The following is a 15,855-nucleotide window of genomic DNA, read 5'->3' as shown; positions in this document are numbered from 1 at the left end:
AAAACAGAATTAACAGCTGGGAAATGTGGCCAGTGACCGTCCGGGCTGTATACCATTAATAAAAATGGAATGGAAAAGTCCCTACAGCAAAATTATATTTTCAGTCATGGAGCTATTTTCTGTCATCTTTGTGACGGTCAGTAAAATGCTCCACAATTTCCGGAAATTCCTGTTTCGTTGTAACACTATTAGAACATGAGTAATCTTGGCATCTTCGATGTTTTTGAGGTGCTGTTTCAATAATCTCTTTCTACGGCCCATGCTGGGAACTCTTGAGTGACCTAAGAGGATGTTGGCAGCTTCTGCCACTTGGAGGGCGAGCAGGATAGTTTGCACTAGCCTGTGGATGTGATTTTGGTGGTGATTTTATCCTGCTTATTCTTTAATTCTTTGGGATTTTGTTTGTTGGCTTATTTTTGCTTTCGATTTCAAAATACTACTTGATTTTATTGTTTTGGACCCTGAAAGGGAACGTACAGCACAAGAACTAGGCTTTTATTTCATTGAATCCCAGACCTAAGAGTCTTTGAGAGATCATGGAAATGAAAGCCCTTGAGTTTAAGAGTTCGGATTACCTTGAATTCTGTTCTTACAAGCCCTCCAGCAGAGAGATGCCCACACTTCTGTATGTCTTTTAGCCAAATCAAACAGGATGCACTCTAAGAGCATGTTCCTGGAGTCCAGGGTCGTTGAATACCGCCCAAAAGTCACTTGTCAGTGTGTGTGTAGGGTGTGGACATGGGGAGCGGCTGTACCTGTCTGAGCCATTCCCAGCCAACCAGGCAGTGGACAGTTCCCCAGCCTTGGGGCTCTTGGGCTCTAGACAGAAGCTTCAAGGTCAGTGAATAGCCTTCTTGTTGGATTTGGAAGGATGTGGGGATTTTAGAATGTGAGATATGGCGTGTGGGAGATTAACTGTGTAATTAAGTTTACAGAGCGGTTAAGCAAGAGGAATGCAATATACATAAAAATATTCGTGTGTCTGAGCGCAGGGATTAAAGGCTGTGACAGGCTGGGGGGACTCAGTGGCTTCTAAGATGTCACATGAACACAGAGCCCTGAGAGTGTGCGCATGCCAGGCTGCTCCCTGCCCAGCATGCTGGCTCCTTTGTCCCTCGGCCCTGCTTTCCCCACAGGTACGATTCAGTGATGTTCTCCTGCCCGCCCCTCCTGCCCACACTAATGAGAAGGGACATGGTTCTGCAGTCCTAATGGATTGGCCCGGTTCCTTCTGGAAGGTCAGAAATTGAGAATCTGATTTGTTGGAGCTCTCTGAGACCAGGGCGTGCTCACGAATCATAACCTTCCCCTGCGGCACCTGTGAGCACGTTTTCTTGAACAACAGGAGAAGGCAGAGCAGAGTTGGATGAAGAGCACTTTCACTAAAGCTTATCTGTATGAAAGTCAAGAAGCACTTCTGCGAATGCATGTAGAAGACCCTGTGCCTAGATTTTAGATTTCACCCCATTCTTGATAACCTCCGAGCACTCTATCGATGTGGTGAGCCATCTGTGCAAACCCTTCCCTCTGGGTCCATCCAGCTCCCTTCCTTGCTCTGACGTAAGCTCTGATCTCTTTTATAAATGTGTTCCTGGATGCCTGGAAAATGCAGGCCTGGTTCTAAACATTTATAAGCGCATTAGGCCGGGAATGGTCAGTCTGGCTCCCAAGAAAAATGAAACATTCTCAATCAAATAGACTTGGCTTTTGGATTATCCACTACTGAGCTCTTTCACCGTATGATCCCTCAAATCGGAGCCAATAACCTGTGGATAACTGAGCGTTGAGCATCGAAAGCAGTCATCACTTCCAAAGTTAATTGAATTAACAACGCTGTCAATACCCCTGTGAGTGTAGCCCCCTGCTCTGCCACATTTGGCTTCACAGCAGCCTTCCAGAAAGCCCTCCACTTACACGTGGACTCCGTTCCATATTCTTGGAAGGCCAATGGTATCAGATGCTTAGGGATGCTCTGGTTGGTATTTTAAGTTGGACACCTGTGGACATTTTTGTAGTGCTACTGGTGATTTCTGAAAAGAGAAGAACTGTAATGATTTTGCTTATCACGTGAGTGAGCCTCTGCCACCTTTTAAGCAACGCAGTAAACCCTTGCTAATTTTAACCTAAACGTCGAGAACCCTGCTGCACGTTAGACATTTGAGTCCTATAATCAACAAACTTTTTAATAAAACCAGCTCTGCTCAATCAGCAAATGGACTTTCTCTCGTTTATTTGGACAGGATCGTTGAGTTCTGATGATGATCACAGTTCGCAGCACACTCACAAATTGATTCCGGTATATTCTGTAAAAAACAATGCAGACCCTGGAATGAGAGGCTGGCTGCAGATCCTGGGGTATTGAATCCTTGCTGATAAACAGAATAGGGTTGCCAGGTGTTTGTGCAAATTACTTGGTTTAGAGGTTAGTAAAATTAGAATCAGCTGTGTTCTTCTGATTTACTTATCATTCATCCGCTCATTTTAGGAAACATTAAATTCATCAGTCAAATCTGATAAGCAGCACACTTAAAGAGCTGGTGTTTCCTTAGTGCCCTGGTTTGTGACAGCTACGTTTACGTGGAAGCAGAGAAGACATGCCATTTCCATAAAGTAGACTCCAAGTTCCAATACACCCGTTTAACTAGGGATGAAGAGTGGAAATGCCTGCATGTGTTGGTCCACGCTAGGATAAAGCCCGTTTTTCTGCATTCTCTGTGCCTTCCTCATTGTATGCTCATTAAACATGTGCGGCATGCAGTCGTGTGTTTTAATGAAGTTGAGCCTTATTTTGTACTTCAATTATTTGTCTTGAAGAACCAGCATTCTCCAAAATCTCTGTGGTGTCCCATCATGGTCCCCTCCGGGAAATGGGACTGGCCTGAAGCATCAGTGTTTGGGCTAATGGCAGCTGATCTGCCTCATAGTTGATTCCCAAAAGGCCCACCTTTTGCAGAACTCTTGACTGAATAGAACAGTGTACTAGTGGGTTAGTATCAAAAGGTGGTTATTTTACAGGAGAGTCGTTATCATGAGGCTTCAGGTAAAAACAATAAAACAAGCTTTTTTTCTTCTTCACTAGAGCTGCCTTTTTATCTATGTTCCTAAAATCCCTGAACCTTTCAGGCCAAACAGGATCAAACAGAGGGTGTTTACTTGGGGAGGAGACAACAGGGAAGATCAAGGAGAGAACCGCAGGATATGCATCGAGGTCTGGGCTCCGTGATGCGGCCGAGTCCTTGATGTCAAGCAGGAATCAATACACCTCTTGAGTCCCGTTTAAGCCTCCACTTCATCTGCACTGTGATAAAATTGTGGCTGCAGGCAGCAAGTCCCGATCAAGGTCAGGCAGCCCTGTGCCTATGTGAGTCTCCCCAGACCCCTTGCCTTCTGCCTCACAGGGGCCACAGTCAGCTGCCCCCCAGAGTGACAACAGCACCCCGAGTGCCCAGCGCGGACCAGATGCCTGCAGCCCCTGTTGCCAGCCATCGTCATATGAGTGTGTCCAGCCCTTGGCTTGCGTGGCCAAGAGCCCAGGCTGTGTCTTAGCAACCTGCGGCACTGTGCCCCTGCTGACCTGTGAAGCCCTCCCCGGCTCCAATGCATTACGGATCCCCTAAAGGTCCTTGTGCACGTCGCACCTTCATGCCGTTAAACACCACCACAGACTGTTCTAGAAGAGACCCAGAGAGACGGAAATTCTTTCTGTTGCACAGCTTAAATAACTACAGGATCCTAGTATCCATGGGAGACTTGGAGATTCTTCCCTGGGAAGGCATTGCCTGAGCATGTATTTTAAGGGGATCCTAGGGGCACATAGGTGGCTCAGTGGGTTAAGTGTCTCCCTTCAGCTCATGATCCTAGGGTCCTGGGACTGAGCCCCGTGTTGGGCTCCCCGCTTGGCGGCGAGTCTGCTGCTTCCTTTCCCTTGGTCCTTCCCCACTCGCCCTGCTCGTGCATGCTCTCTCTCAAATAAACACCTCAAATCATTTTGTAAAAATGTTTATTCTTTTAAAATTTCTTTTCAGTGTTCCAGAATTCATTGTTTATGCACCACACCCAGCTCTGTGTAATACGTGCCCTCCACAATACCCACCTAAAATCTTTAAAAAATAAAACTAAGGGGCTTCTAGAGACCCCTGCCTACATACAGAGTGTTCTTGCTTTCTGAATCCTGAATTTAGCTGTTTCCCTCAATTCCTCCTAAACTTGCCTTCTTTGAGTTTGGTGTGGATTTTCCCACTCTGTGGGAACTAACTTTCTCCTAGGCTTCCTTCCTCCCTGACCCAAGTCAGTGGGTAATTTCGGGGCCCCTGCTACATGGAGATAAACTGTGAAGAATCCCATAGGAGTGGGCCTGAACTCTGCCAAGGGGAGGGGACTGAGCAGCAAGGAAGGGCTCAGATCTGTCATTAGTGAGGTAGTTACTTCTGGCCTGGTCAGCCCAAGGTTCATGACCCCTGTGAAAACAGCCTGGAGATTTGTACCTCTCCAGAATTTAGAGTTTTCCTAAAAACTCCAAGAGACAGAGTTTGGGTCCAAGAGACAGTTCTGGGGATCCTTGCCCACTGTGCTCTGGAATTCTGATCGGAAGCTTTGGGGTGTTCAAGAAGGCCTGCAGATGGACCTTCTTGAGACGTCTGCTGGTCTTTTAGAGACTTTGTCCCTCCTGTGTTTTGTGACCTTTTTTTTCAACCAAAGTGAGCTGTTTCCTTAGATCCATCAAGGAATGGCAGTGAAGTGGCCTCTTGGATGTTTTGCGATTGCAGGGAACTCTCTGCTGGCAAGTGAAATGCCATCTGTTCCTTTCCAGGAACCACTGAGCTATTTTCAATGTTACTTGTTCGCAGAGATGAAGTTTGAGACGCTGTTTCCTACTGCTCCTTGGTTGTTTTTCCTGTGGTTCCCTCGTCTGTCTTTCTTTAGTTCTTGTTCCTGCTATCAGAATATGCATGTTTATTAACTCAGTTAACCAGGGGAGGAAATGAAAGGGTCCCCCTGTGACAGGGAATCGTCAGACATTTCCAGGGCTCCAGGATGGCAACTCTTCAATGAAGTCAGGCTTCAAAGGCTTAGGGTAACTAACTGTCTGATGACAATCTCTCACCGATTCACGTACTACTGATGCTCAGTTTTAAAAGGAAATATCCACCATGCTAATTATTTACACTTCCTGTGTTTAATTATAGTTTGAAAATGAGATCATCACCAAGCTGGATCATGAAGTGGAAGGAGGCCGAGGAGATGAACAGTACAAAGTGTTATTTGATAAAATGTAAGTGTTGATTAACAGTAGGATTTATGTCAGAACAGAGACAGAGAGACTGTAATTAGACTACAATGAACTTTGTAGCCCAGAAATAATTAAAATGTGTTAATAATGGAAAATATTTTAAATTGCACCTCAGTCAACTTTCCTTTTCTGAGCGTGATTAACAAGGTGTGCATAATTATTTTTCAGCCTCTTGGAGCACTGCAGGAAGCACAAATACCTCGCCAAAACAGGAGAAACTTTCGTCAAACTCGTTGTGCGCCTGATGGAAAGACTCCTGGATTACAGAACCATCATGCATGATGAGAACAAAGAAAATCGCATGAGCTGCACTGTCAACGTGCTGGTGAGTGAAATGCGAGTTCATTAAATTTCCAGTCTTCACAGGGAGCCAGAAACTGGACCAGAAAGTTCAAAGGCCTCATGGCAGCTGGCCTTGGAGCGTTTTGTGGGGGGAACTCAGCCTCCTTCGCTCATTTCCTCGTCTGCTGTGGGGAAGGGCAAATGAAGATGAGTCCTGCTGCTCCACTGTAAACAAGTCTGCAGAATCATCACCCCTGGGGGTTTCCAGGTGGTTCTTCCTGGGGCTGAGAATAATCAGCCAAACTGTTTTGTTGCCAGGTAGCACCCTCGTTGATGACAGGTGTCTAGGGCTTCGTCATTAGGAGATTGCAAACATGTCCTGTTGTGGGTTGAGTGGTGGCCCCCATGAGATGGGTCCAGCTCCCAATCCTCAGAACCTGTGACCGCACTTGGGCCAAAAGCCTCCTTACAGATGTGATTTAGTTAAGGGTCACAAGATGAGATTGTCCTGAATTACTGTCCAGTTGGGACCCTAAATCCAATAACAAGCATCCTTATAAGAGACAAAAGGAGATGCACAGAAGACCACATGAAGGTACAGGTAGAGACTGCAGTGATATAATTACCAGCCAAGGGGCTCTTGGAGTCCCCAAAAGTGAGGAGTGGCTGGGTGGGATTCTTTCCTGGAGCCTTTAGAGGGAGCATGGCCCTGGTGATGCCTGGATTTCCAACTCTGGCCTCCAGAACTGTGAGAGAATATATATCATTTTAAGCCACCAGGATTATGATGATTTGCTACAGCAGCCTCGAGGAACTAGCTCATGGCCTCTTGAAGAGCGGGGGCTCGGGTAAATGTGGCTGCTGCCATCCACAGTCCTCTTGCACACCTGCTATCACTGTGACATGGCCAGGTCCTACAGACACCCCCTTCCTGGCTTAGTGGTGGTGCAGAGCTCGGGGCAGTGCACTTTCAGGAAGCTTGATGACAAGCTCAGCTGCAGGGAGTGGTTGGTCAGCCTCGTCACTGTCAGGAACCACGTGACTCCTATATCTCCCTCCAGAGCTCTCTGCCCCTCTCTGCCTCATCCTCCTCTGTCACTCCCAGAAGGAGCCAGAAAAGCAGACTCTTGGCCCTGAGAGGGTTTGTTTTTATTGCCCCTGCCTGTCCCAAGGCAAGAATGTGAGAAAGCATATTCCTGCTTCGGGCTGCCTACTTCACTTCTCAGGAGCTTGTATATCACCATCTGGTCGTTAGATGACATGTGGATGTTCTGCCCTCACTTCATACTGTCCACCTCCATTGGAATGGACTTGTAGGCACTTTGAGCTCGTGGAAGTGGACTTTTGTGCCAAGAGGAATATGACCCATCCTTCATTCTTTAGAAAACCACCAGAGATGTGATAGGTTTAAAAACATATTTCCACCTTCCATCCAGTTTATTGTCAATACTGAATTTGTACTTTGCGTGAGAAACTGGAAACTGAAGGCTCATGGGCCACCTCAGCCCCTGCCTTCTGTGGATAGGCAGCCAGTTCTCACTAATGATAAATACCATCTGTAGCAAGTTTTCTTTTCCCTAAACATCCAAATATGGAGGACTTCTGGTTTCCGGTTTAAAAGGAGCTTGGACTCTTCACCATAAGAAAAAAGCTGAAAAACCAAAAATCAACAAATCTTCTTAGTTCTGTCTTTCAGATCTGCAGGGAAAACTGCTGCCCCCCAGACTGGAGAGGCAAGAGAATCCAGTGAATGACAGCTCAGTGGAACAGAAACCATCCCTAGAGCCAGGACTAGCTTAGATGCCTCTTACCTAGTGCATTGTGTCTGCTGGCGACCTGAAATTACAAGGCATACTAAAGGCAGAAAACACAGTTTGAAAAGAGAGAGCAATCATCAGAGCTAGGCTTGGATATGGCCCAAGTTTTGGAATTTTAAGCCTGGGAATTTAAAAGAACTATGATTAGTATGTGAAGAGCTCTAATGGAAAAAGTGGACCTTATGCAAAAATGTTGAAGTAATACAAGCAAAAAGATGGAACTCTAAGAAAGAACCAAAAAGAAATGCTAGAAATCCAGAACACAGTAATGGAATAAAGAATGTCTTTGGTCTCTTCTTGTTTTTTAAAGACCTTATTTATTTATTTGTTTGTTTGTTTGTTGATAGAGAGGCAAGACAGGGAGAGAGGGAATACAAACAGGGGGAGTGGGAGAGGGAGAAACAGGCCTCCCACCAAGAAGGGAGTCTGACAGAGGGCTTGATCCCAGGACCTCGGATCATGACCTGAGCTGAAGGCAGAATGCTTAATGACTGAGCCACCCAGGTGCCCCTTTCTTTGATCTCATTGGTAGACTGGCCAGAGCCAAGGAAGGAATCAGTGAGCTTGAAAGTTCTAAATAAGTACGTGGATGTCATAAGGGTCTTAGGCAACTGTGAGTATTATGTGCTTCTGGCTTCTCTCCCTGAGATCTGGCCTACTGCTAAGTTTGCTTTTATAGTCACCTGGAGGCTAGTTGGGTGAGGGCCCCAGTCTTTTGCTCAGGAATGCCCTGACCCTTGCTTCATTGTCTTCCTGCATTCTAACAGCTGTTCAGAGAAATTTGCTTTTATAATGACAAAATGATTAACATGAAATAGAAATCAATATTTTCCTGTTTGAGAGAAATGGAAACCTTTTAAAAATAATTTCCTACTATGGACATACTGTTCTAGTGCTCACTAGGATTTTTAAGGGGATCTAAGAAGCTGATTTGTGTCCAGAGGGAAGAATTATTAGTAAGTTTCTTCACTTTCCAACTTTGATGATTGAGAATACTATTTTTTTTTTTTTTAATTTTAAGCAAGATCTCTCATGCTCACCAGGATGTGAAACCTAGTGGAGATGTACTCGGAATGTGGCCTTTTATCATCAGAACCCAGGGGCAGAAAATCAGCTCTCGAAATGCCACCTGCAGTCACAGTTTCTGATGTTAACCTGTGTTCCTCTGCCATACGGAGCCTCACGCAGTACCTACCTGTTGCTGCAGTCAGCACTAGCCAGGCTCTAACCAAGAAGCACACCTGACATCATTAACCTCTCTGAACTTGTAACACCCTGAATCATTCAAGGAAGAGTCAGGTGTTCTATTCTTAGCCTTTTCCTAGGGATCATAAGATGGGTCCCAACCTATCACAAGGCCTTCCCGGGTTTTTACAGACCAATGTTCTGTCTCTTAATAGTCACTACCCAGCTCGTGTTTAGTCACATAAGTAGAAACATAAATATATTTTTATCTCCTAGTCCATTTTCACCTTTTCTCTTGGTACTTTCCTTATGAAACAAATTATGAATATGTATATCCATCTCTAGATGAAAATAGATGTCTAAGCATACATTAGGGATATATAAAATGCACTCTGTTTATTACTAACCTGGAAATCCTAAAGTTAAAAAATAGAATAAAAAAATAATAAATAGAATCAAGAACATAGGATTTATTGATGCTCTTTAAGCCCATTGCCAAATTTCCTTTAGAACCAGTGCTTTTTTTTTTTTAATGGAATCAATGGAACATTCTAACTTGTGTGGGTTCATTAATGTGTTACTGTTCCTTGCATTTAAACAAAAATTTTTAAAAATAATTGAGCAGTCACTCTGTGCAGGGACCAGAGTCCGCTACCCGTACCCATCCCTGAAGCACATCTGTATTACACTAGATCACGGTTGCCCCTGGACAGAATGTGCATTTGTAATGAAGTAGAGTTTTGTTGTCCCCTTAGAGTCGTGCAGTCTTTCATGACTGGTTGGTAATTCGTTGTGTGTCACCACTATTCTACACAGTCATCAAGACAGCCCTCTCTCAGACACGATAGACTCCTTGTTATTTTTTAGATATAAGTTACTTTCTTCGTGGCCCCTTTAGAAAGGTAATTAAGCTGGCTGTCACGAGAATTCTAAAAATCTCAGCATTTGTTGTCATCATGAAGGAACACAGAACTGGAATATAAAGCAAATGTGTAAGTTCTGGAAGATGGGTGTGTCATGGTGCATTAGCACTGGAGGTCTAGTCCTGAAAGGGTTGCAGAGATCCACAATGATCCACAGAGCTGGAACCTGGCCCAGACCCAGCACCAGTGCAGAGGGGACCTGAGAAGCGGGAATGATGGGGAGAGGGGAGGGGGGAGGGGGTGCTGCTGCAGGGCCCAGAAGTGGAGCGCCGGAGCAATGTGACCTTTTACGTAAGAAACCCACAGTTTTATATAGAAACTGGGGTTTGAGATGAGCGTCCTTCAGTTGTAGAGAGGTTTTGAAGTCCTAGGAAGGGAACAGAACTAAGCACAGGCAGGAAATAGAAGACATTTCCATATCCGTGAGAGAGGAATAAAGGTCACCTGATATGCCCATTGTGAAATTGTAAAGGAGAATGATCAAAAGCTTGGGGAAAGATTAAAAATACCAGTGCAAAATAGGATAGTATAAAATCGTAGCTTGTAAATACTGGTGAGTTAGAGCTGGAAGTGAAGGGCTCATCCTCTCCCTTTGATGCGGATTCTCTTTGTTACGTCCCTCTGAGTTGTCGGCTGAAAATATCCTCATTACTGAGCCATAGCATATGAACCAGAGGACATTGAAATCTCAGATGCAGCAAAATAGGAAAATCTTGGAGCATTTTTCTAAAGGTGCCCCCTCTTACTTTCTATATTTATTTATCACTTCTTTTCAGAGAGATCAATTTCAGAAGCAGGGTCTCTTTTTTTGCTCATGAAATTAAACAACTTATTCCATCTTAAGGGATAATTGGAGTCCTTTATAATGGTGATATGGACTATGATCTTGGGGCCTAATCCTAGAGTCCTCACATTGTATTCAGGTGCTAAATTTCACACTGACAGTGGCTGTGATGTTGCCTGCCCTCCCTTGGGCCTGGTTAGGTGAGTGTTCTGCGCCTTTTTGGGGCCCCAAATCTTAAAAAAGATTTAAACCTTTAAAAAATTTTTTAAATGTTTATGGAGATGTTTACATTAAGAGATAGAATTTTTTTTTTCTTTTTTAAAAATATATTTAATTTATTTATTTGAGAGAGAGAGAGAGAGAGCACAACCAGCAGGAGGGGCTGAGAGGGTAGGAGAAGCAAACTTCCTGCTGAGCAGGGAACCCAATGTGGGGCTCGATTCCAGGACCCTGAGATCATGACCTGAGCTGAAGGCATACACTTAACCAACTGAGCCACCCAGGTGCCCCAAGAATAAAAGGTAGAAAGAAATTTTCTTGGTCACATTTTACAGTATGTGGAAATAGCCCATTGCTTATAACCTGCTAATTAATATTTTTCATCAATAAGCATTGAAATACAGAATGTGCTTCCAAGGCCAACTGGTTTCTTTACTGTGGCTTGCAAGGTTGGTCTGTCTGGAACAGCAGTGTCCAATAGAAATTTCTGTGATGATGAAATGTTCTCTCTCTGTACCATTTGGTACAGTAACAGTAGCCCCACAGGGTTACTGAGTCCTCAGGGTATGGCAAACATAACAGAGGGAGCATGGAAGCACCTTAAAATGAAAACACGACAGTCCAAAACCTTTGGGATGCGGCAAAGGCAGCCCTAAGAGGGAAGTATATATATAGCAATACAGGCCTTCCTCAGGAAGGAAGAAAAGTCTCAAATACACAGCCTAACCTTATAGCTAAAGGAGCTGGAAAAAGAACAGCAAACAAAGCCTAAGTCCAGCAGAAGAAGGGAAATAATAAAGATTAAAGCAGAAATCAATGATGTAGAAATTAAAAAAAAAAAAATCCAGTAGAACAGATCAACGAAACTGGGAGCTGCTTCTTTGAAAGAATTAACAGATTAATAAAGCCCTAGCCAGACTTATCAAAAAGAAAAGAGAAAGGACAGAGTAAATAAGTCATGAAAGAAAGAGGAGAGATCCCAACCAACACTGCAGAAATGCAAACAATGAAAAGAGAATACTATGAGCAGTCGTATGCCAACAAATTAGACAACCTGGAAGAAACAGATAATTTCCTAGAAATATATAAACTACCATGACTGAAACGAAAAGAAATAGAAAATCTGAACAGACCCATAACCAGCAAAGAAATTGAAGGAGTAATAAAAAATCTCCCAATAAACAAGAGTCCAGGGCCAGAGGGCTTCCCAGGGGAAGCAAATGTTTAACTTTATTTAATTTTTTTTTTAAAGATTTATTTATTTATTTAAGAGAGAAAGAAAGAGAGCAGTGGGGAGGGGCACAGGGAGAGAGAAAATCAGAGAATCTCAGGTAGATGTAGATGCCCTGCCAAGGAAGGAGCCTGACTCGGGGCCCCTGACCCTGAGATCATGACCTGAGCCCAAGAGTCAGATGCTTAACCAACTGAGCCACCCAGCCAGCCCTAACTTTATTTAATTTTAATTAAATTTACTTTACATCGCATACAGGTAGCATGGCTACTGTATTGGCCACCTCATGTCTAGAATACCACATTGCCCTCTCGTGGCTCTAGCCAAGTCTGGGCCCAGCATGGTTTAAGTCTTGTTAGATATGGGATCTTGTTAGATATGGGATCTTTCATGTATTTTTCATGAATGACTTTCTAATGTCTAAGGCATCATATCTTTGGGGTAATACCTTTATTTAGCTAAAGACTAGGTTTCAGTCCTTTCAGTGTAGGAAGTGGAATCATTAGCATCACCCCCCGCCCCCCAAAAATTGAAGACCAATGTAAGACATCTTTGTACTTTATGTGAATTTATGGTTCTAAACCAAAGAGCTCGGTCCCTTTGGCTGTGCTTGACACCAGTGGAAGAACCTTGAGTGTTTAGTGCTTATGTGACACCTTTTGTAGAACAGGTTTCTTAAAACAGTGTTGTGGTTTGATTTTTCAGAATTTCTACAAAGAAATTGAAAGAGAAGAAATGTACATAAGGTATGTCAGCATCCCGCTTGTCCGTACCCTCTGCAGGTTTATGATAATTGCTGTTTGTCAAGTGCATGCTAACAACTGTTGTATGACCACAGGGGTTTATCTTGTAGGAGTCATGAATCCTGGAGGTTGAATTTGGTGTATCCTGACTCCTGTGCAGATGCCAGTGCTGACATTTCGGGGGTCATATTTAGCTAAATACTATTTCACAGGGTTTTGGTATCTCTTGACTGACTCATGTGGCCCTTTTAAAAAGAGATAAGAGCACAATTTTCATGTTTTACAGTAAACCATATGATCAAATGAGAAATCAGTTTTAATTATATCATAAATAGACAATAGTATATTTTTTCAGTCTATTCTTTTAACTGATGCTATATTCTGATGTTTTATATTTTCTGCTGGATTTCCCTCCTTCGTTTGCCTTTTTCTCTAGAGGGGGTTGGCTGGGATGGATCCCCTCTCTTGGTCATTTCAAGGGGCCAGTGCCAATATTTAGCAAGATGATAACTTAGAAGAGAATAAGATTATGTTCATGTGGCTTAATGTTTAATGATGTGTTTACTATATCAAGCATGCTCTTCTAACTTGATTTCTAAGAATGTTTTTAGTTTCTCCTTTATTAAAATATACCAAATAAACTTAATAAACTTCTGCAAAAGCAGCCAGATTCTTTTATCTAAAATGTAGTTTACTCTATATTAAAAAGCAATTTTATAACTTTATGGCAGAGAAATTTTTTGATCACATTCAGTGTGATCATTGGAGCTCTTTATTTTTATGGATTTGTGTTTTTATGGATTTCGGGAGGGGGTGCCTTTGTAGTCAATAGAAACGTAAGAAATTACAATCAGACTTCGTGATCTCATTTCACATGTAAGATGAAAAGGAAAGAGAGACCCTTGAAGTACAATTCTTTTCATTCTTGGGCTGTCTTCATTTTCAACCTGAAAAAGGAGCACTTAAAATTTTTTTACAAAATACGATTGTATATTACTCTTACTGGCTTTCCTTAGTGCTTTCTGCACCAAAAGTGTTCAGGGCTTTGGGAATTGTGAACTCTGTGAAGAGAAAATGTAGATACAGTTTACTGTTGAAGGTAGAGTTTAACTCTTGCAATCTTCAACACAAATGATTTGTTGACATCTTAGACGATCACTCTGTTTTGTCATCTCAGATACCTGTACAAGCTGTGTGACCTACACAGAGAGTGTGACAACTACACAGAGGCGGCCTACACCTTGCTTCTCCACGCAAAACTTCTGAAGGTAACAGAAATTGCTACATACTTTCATGATTCTGTTATTATAAATTCTGAGATGATTTAAAATTTTATTTTTCCATGATAAATTTTAATAAACCTATAATTTAAGTTCTTATGGATTTTGACTAAAGGCAGTGACATAAACAAAGATATTTAGAAGGCACTTTGATGACAGACTTGGCCCTACTGAATGCAGATTTAACAAGATGTTAGAACGAATTATCACTAAGCATCATAAACACCCATTGTTGGGGTGTTTGCTGTCATTGAGTTAGAGATTCTGTAGGTCCTTCTTCATGCCAGCAGGACACAGTAGTAGAGGAAGGTGCTGTCAGTAAGAAGGAATTTCTGAGGTGGACAGTTAAGAGATAAGATGAAACGTATCCCTGATTACCTTAGAGAAGAGTTTACACTGAGATACTGTATTGGTCCATCAGTTCACGTGAGACCTCCCGCCTCATTCTCCTGGAGTGTTGCTCCTGAGCACAGGTCTGGCATGACAACTTTTAGTTCCAGTGATTCTTTTGTTATGCACATATCTTTTGACATTGGTCGTTGTTTGGTTGGTTGGTTTTCAATAATATATTCATGCTCTTCCCTCATATCGTTCTCGCCCAGCTAATCATAGAGTAGACCCTCAGTAAATAATGGGATGGGTGGATGATGAATGGATGGATGATGCATGGATGGTTGACTAGTTGGTTGGATTGAAGAATGAAAGTGTGGGTGGGTGGGTGGATAGATAGATGACTGGTTGGATGGTTGATTGGTTGGCTAAGAATGAGAAGGTGGGTGGGTAGGTGGATGGGTGGACGGATGGAAGTATGGGTGGGTAGATGGATGGAAGGAAGGAGGCATGGAAGTGTGGGGGGGAAGGTGGATGGATGGGTAGATGGATGGATGGACACATCGATGGACAGATGAGTGGGTGGGTAAATAGATTTATCCAAATGTCTAGGTAGGTGGGAAGGTGGGAAGATGGATGGACGAGTGAATGGATGAAGGAAATGCTATACAACCTCGAGTTTTACATTTTAAAACTTCAGGTGATCATTAGATCATCCTTCCTATCACATCCTTGGAAAAAAAATGAAAAATTATAAAGTAGATAGACAAGAACAATTAGGAGAATTAGAATTTAGTTGAGTGACCCAACAGAAAGACCGCTCGTTCAAGGAATCCTGTTTTCAAAATCAGGACAGCCTTTGAGCACCAAAAACGGAACGAAAGAAAACCAGGAAAGATTACTTTAAAACGGGCATTAAGCAATGTCTGTGAATGATGAGAAGCCATCAGGAGGATACTGTATTGGGAGTGAAACTCCCAAGAATCTTCCAGCCTTTGGACCAACCCCAAAATCTCCAGCATCTCTTGATGCTACAAATCTACACAGGCTGCTATGGAGACACTGGAGTGTGGGCATTTACCTTTGCTTGAAAACAAAAGGGTCCATGACAAAGAAAAGAGGAGAAGGCTCCATCTGGGGTCTTCATCAGTAGGCATCAATAGACCCCCTTTGGCTTCACAACACATAAAGCTCTCACAAGGAATGCGATTAGGACGATAAAGATTTCCCTTGGCATACCTGACACCAGCCGTACCACTAGGAATTCTAATGGTTTTCATTTCTGAGGACCCCAAATTTCAATAATAAGGCATTTTTGCAAAGACGAAGGTATTTCTTTTTACCAGGATTGAAATGGGGTTGACAAAATGCTCACTCAGCTTCCTCTTTCATAGTACATAAACGTCTGTTGAGCACAGATGGGTTTGTCATAGATCACACGAGGGCATTTCACATCCCAAACCACAGGCCCGGATGCATTATCTTTTCTACTGGGACTCTGGATTTTCCAGTTAAGTGGCGAATGCTCTGTAATTTCTCTCCATATCTTTTACACCATGACGTTTCACAGTGTTCCCTAAAGACGTTTTGATAATTGCAGTCAGCGTGAACTCATGCTGGTTAATCAACTTACGAAAGGCATTATTTGAAAAAAAAAGAGGAAGGGGGAAGAAAGGCATTATTTGTATTGCTATGAAAAGTGTTCTTCAACGTGACAGATATATTCTTGTTCATTAACAAAACATTCTCAAATATAATCTTTTTTGGTTAT

At 42.9% G+C, this 15,855-nt stretch overlaps 1 protein-coding gene across 2 annotated transcripts in view; it reads left to right on the top strand.

Moving 5' to 3' along the window:
* Positions 1-15,855, top strand: part of DOCK1 (dedicator of cytokinesis 1) — a 497,269-nt gene that overhangs the window by 428,784 nt on the left and 52,630 nt on the right. For both annotated transcript variants that reach the window (XM_045068856.1, XM_045068857.1), the window contains exons 34-37: positions 5,187-5,272; positions 5,459-5,615; positions 12,437-12,477; positions 13,652-13,742. In XM_045068856.1, the coding sequence (XP_044924791.1) occupies positions 5,187-5,272; positions 5,459-5,615; positions 12,437-12,477; positions 13,652-13,742 (375 nt within the window). The remainder of the gene's footprint in view (positions 1-5,186; positions 5,273-5,458; positions 5,616-12,436; positions 12,478-13,651; positions 13,743-15,855) is intronic.

Source organism: Mustela putorius, unplaced genomic scaffold (assembly GCF_011764305.1).
Source record: "Mustela putorius furo isolate JIRA1106 unplaced genomic scaffold, ASM1176430v1.1 tig00003909_pilon_pilon_pilon, whole genome shotgun sequence".
NCBI lineage: Eukaryota > Metazoa > Chordata > Mammalia > Carnivora > Mustelidae > Mustela > Mustela putorius.
This window is presented reverse-complemented; position numbering and strand designations above follow the sequence as displayed.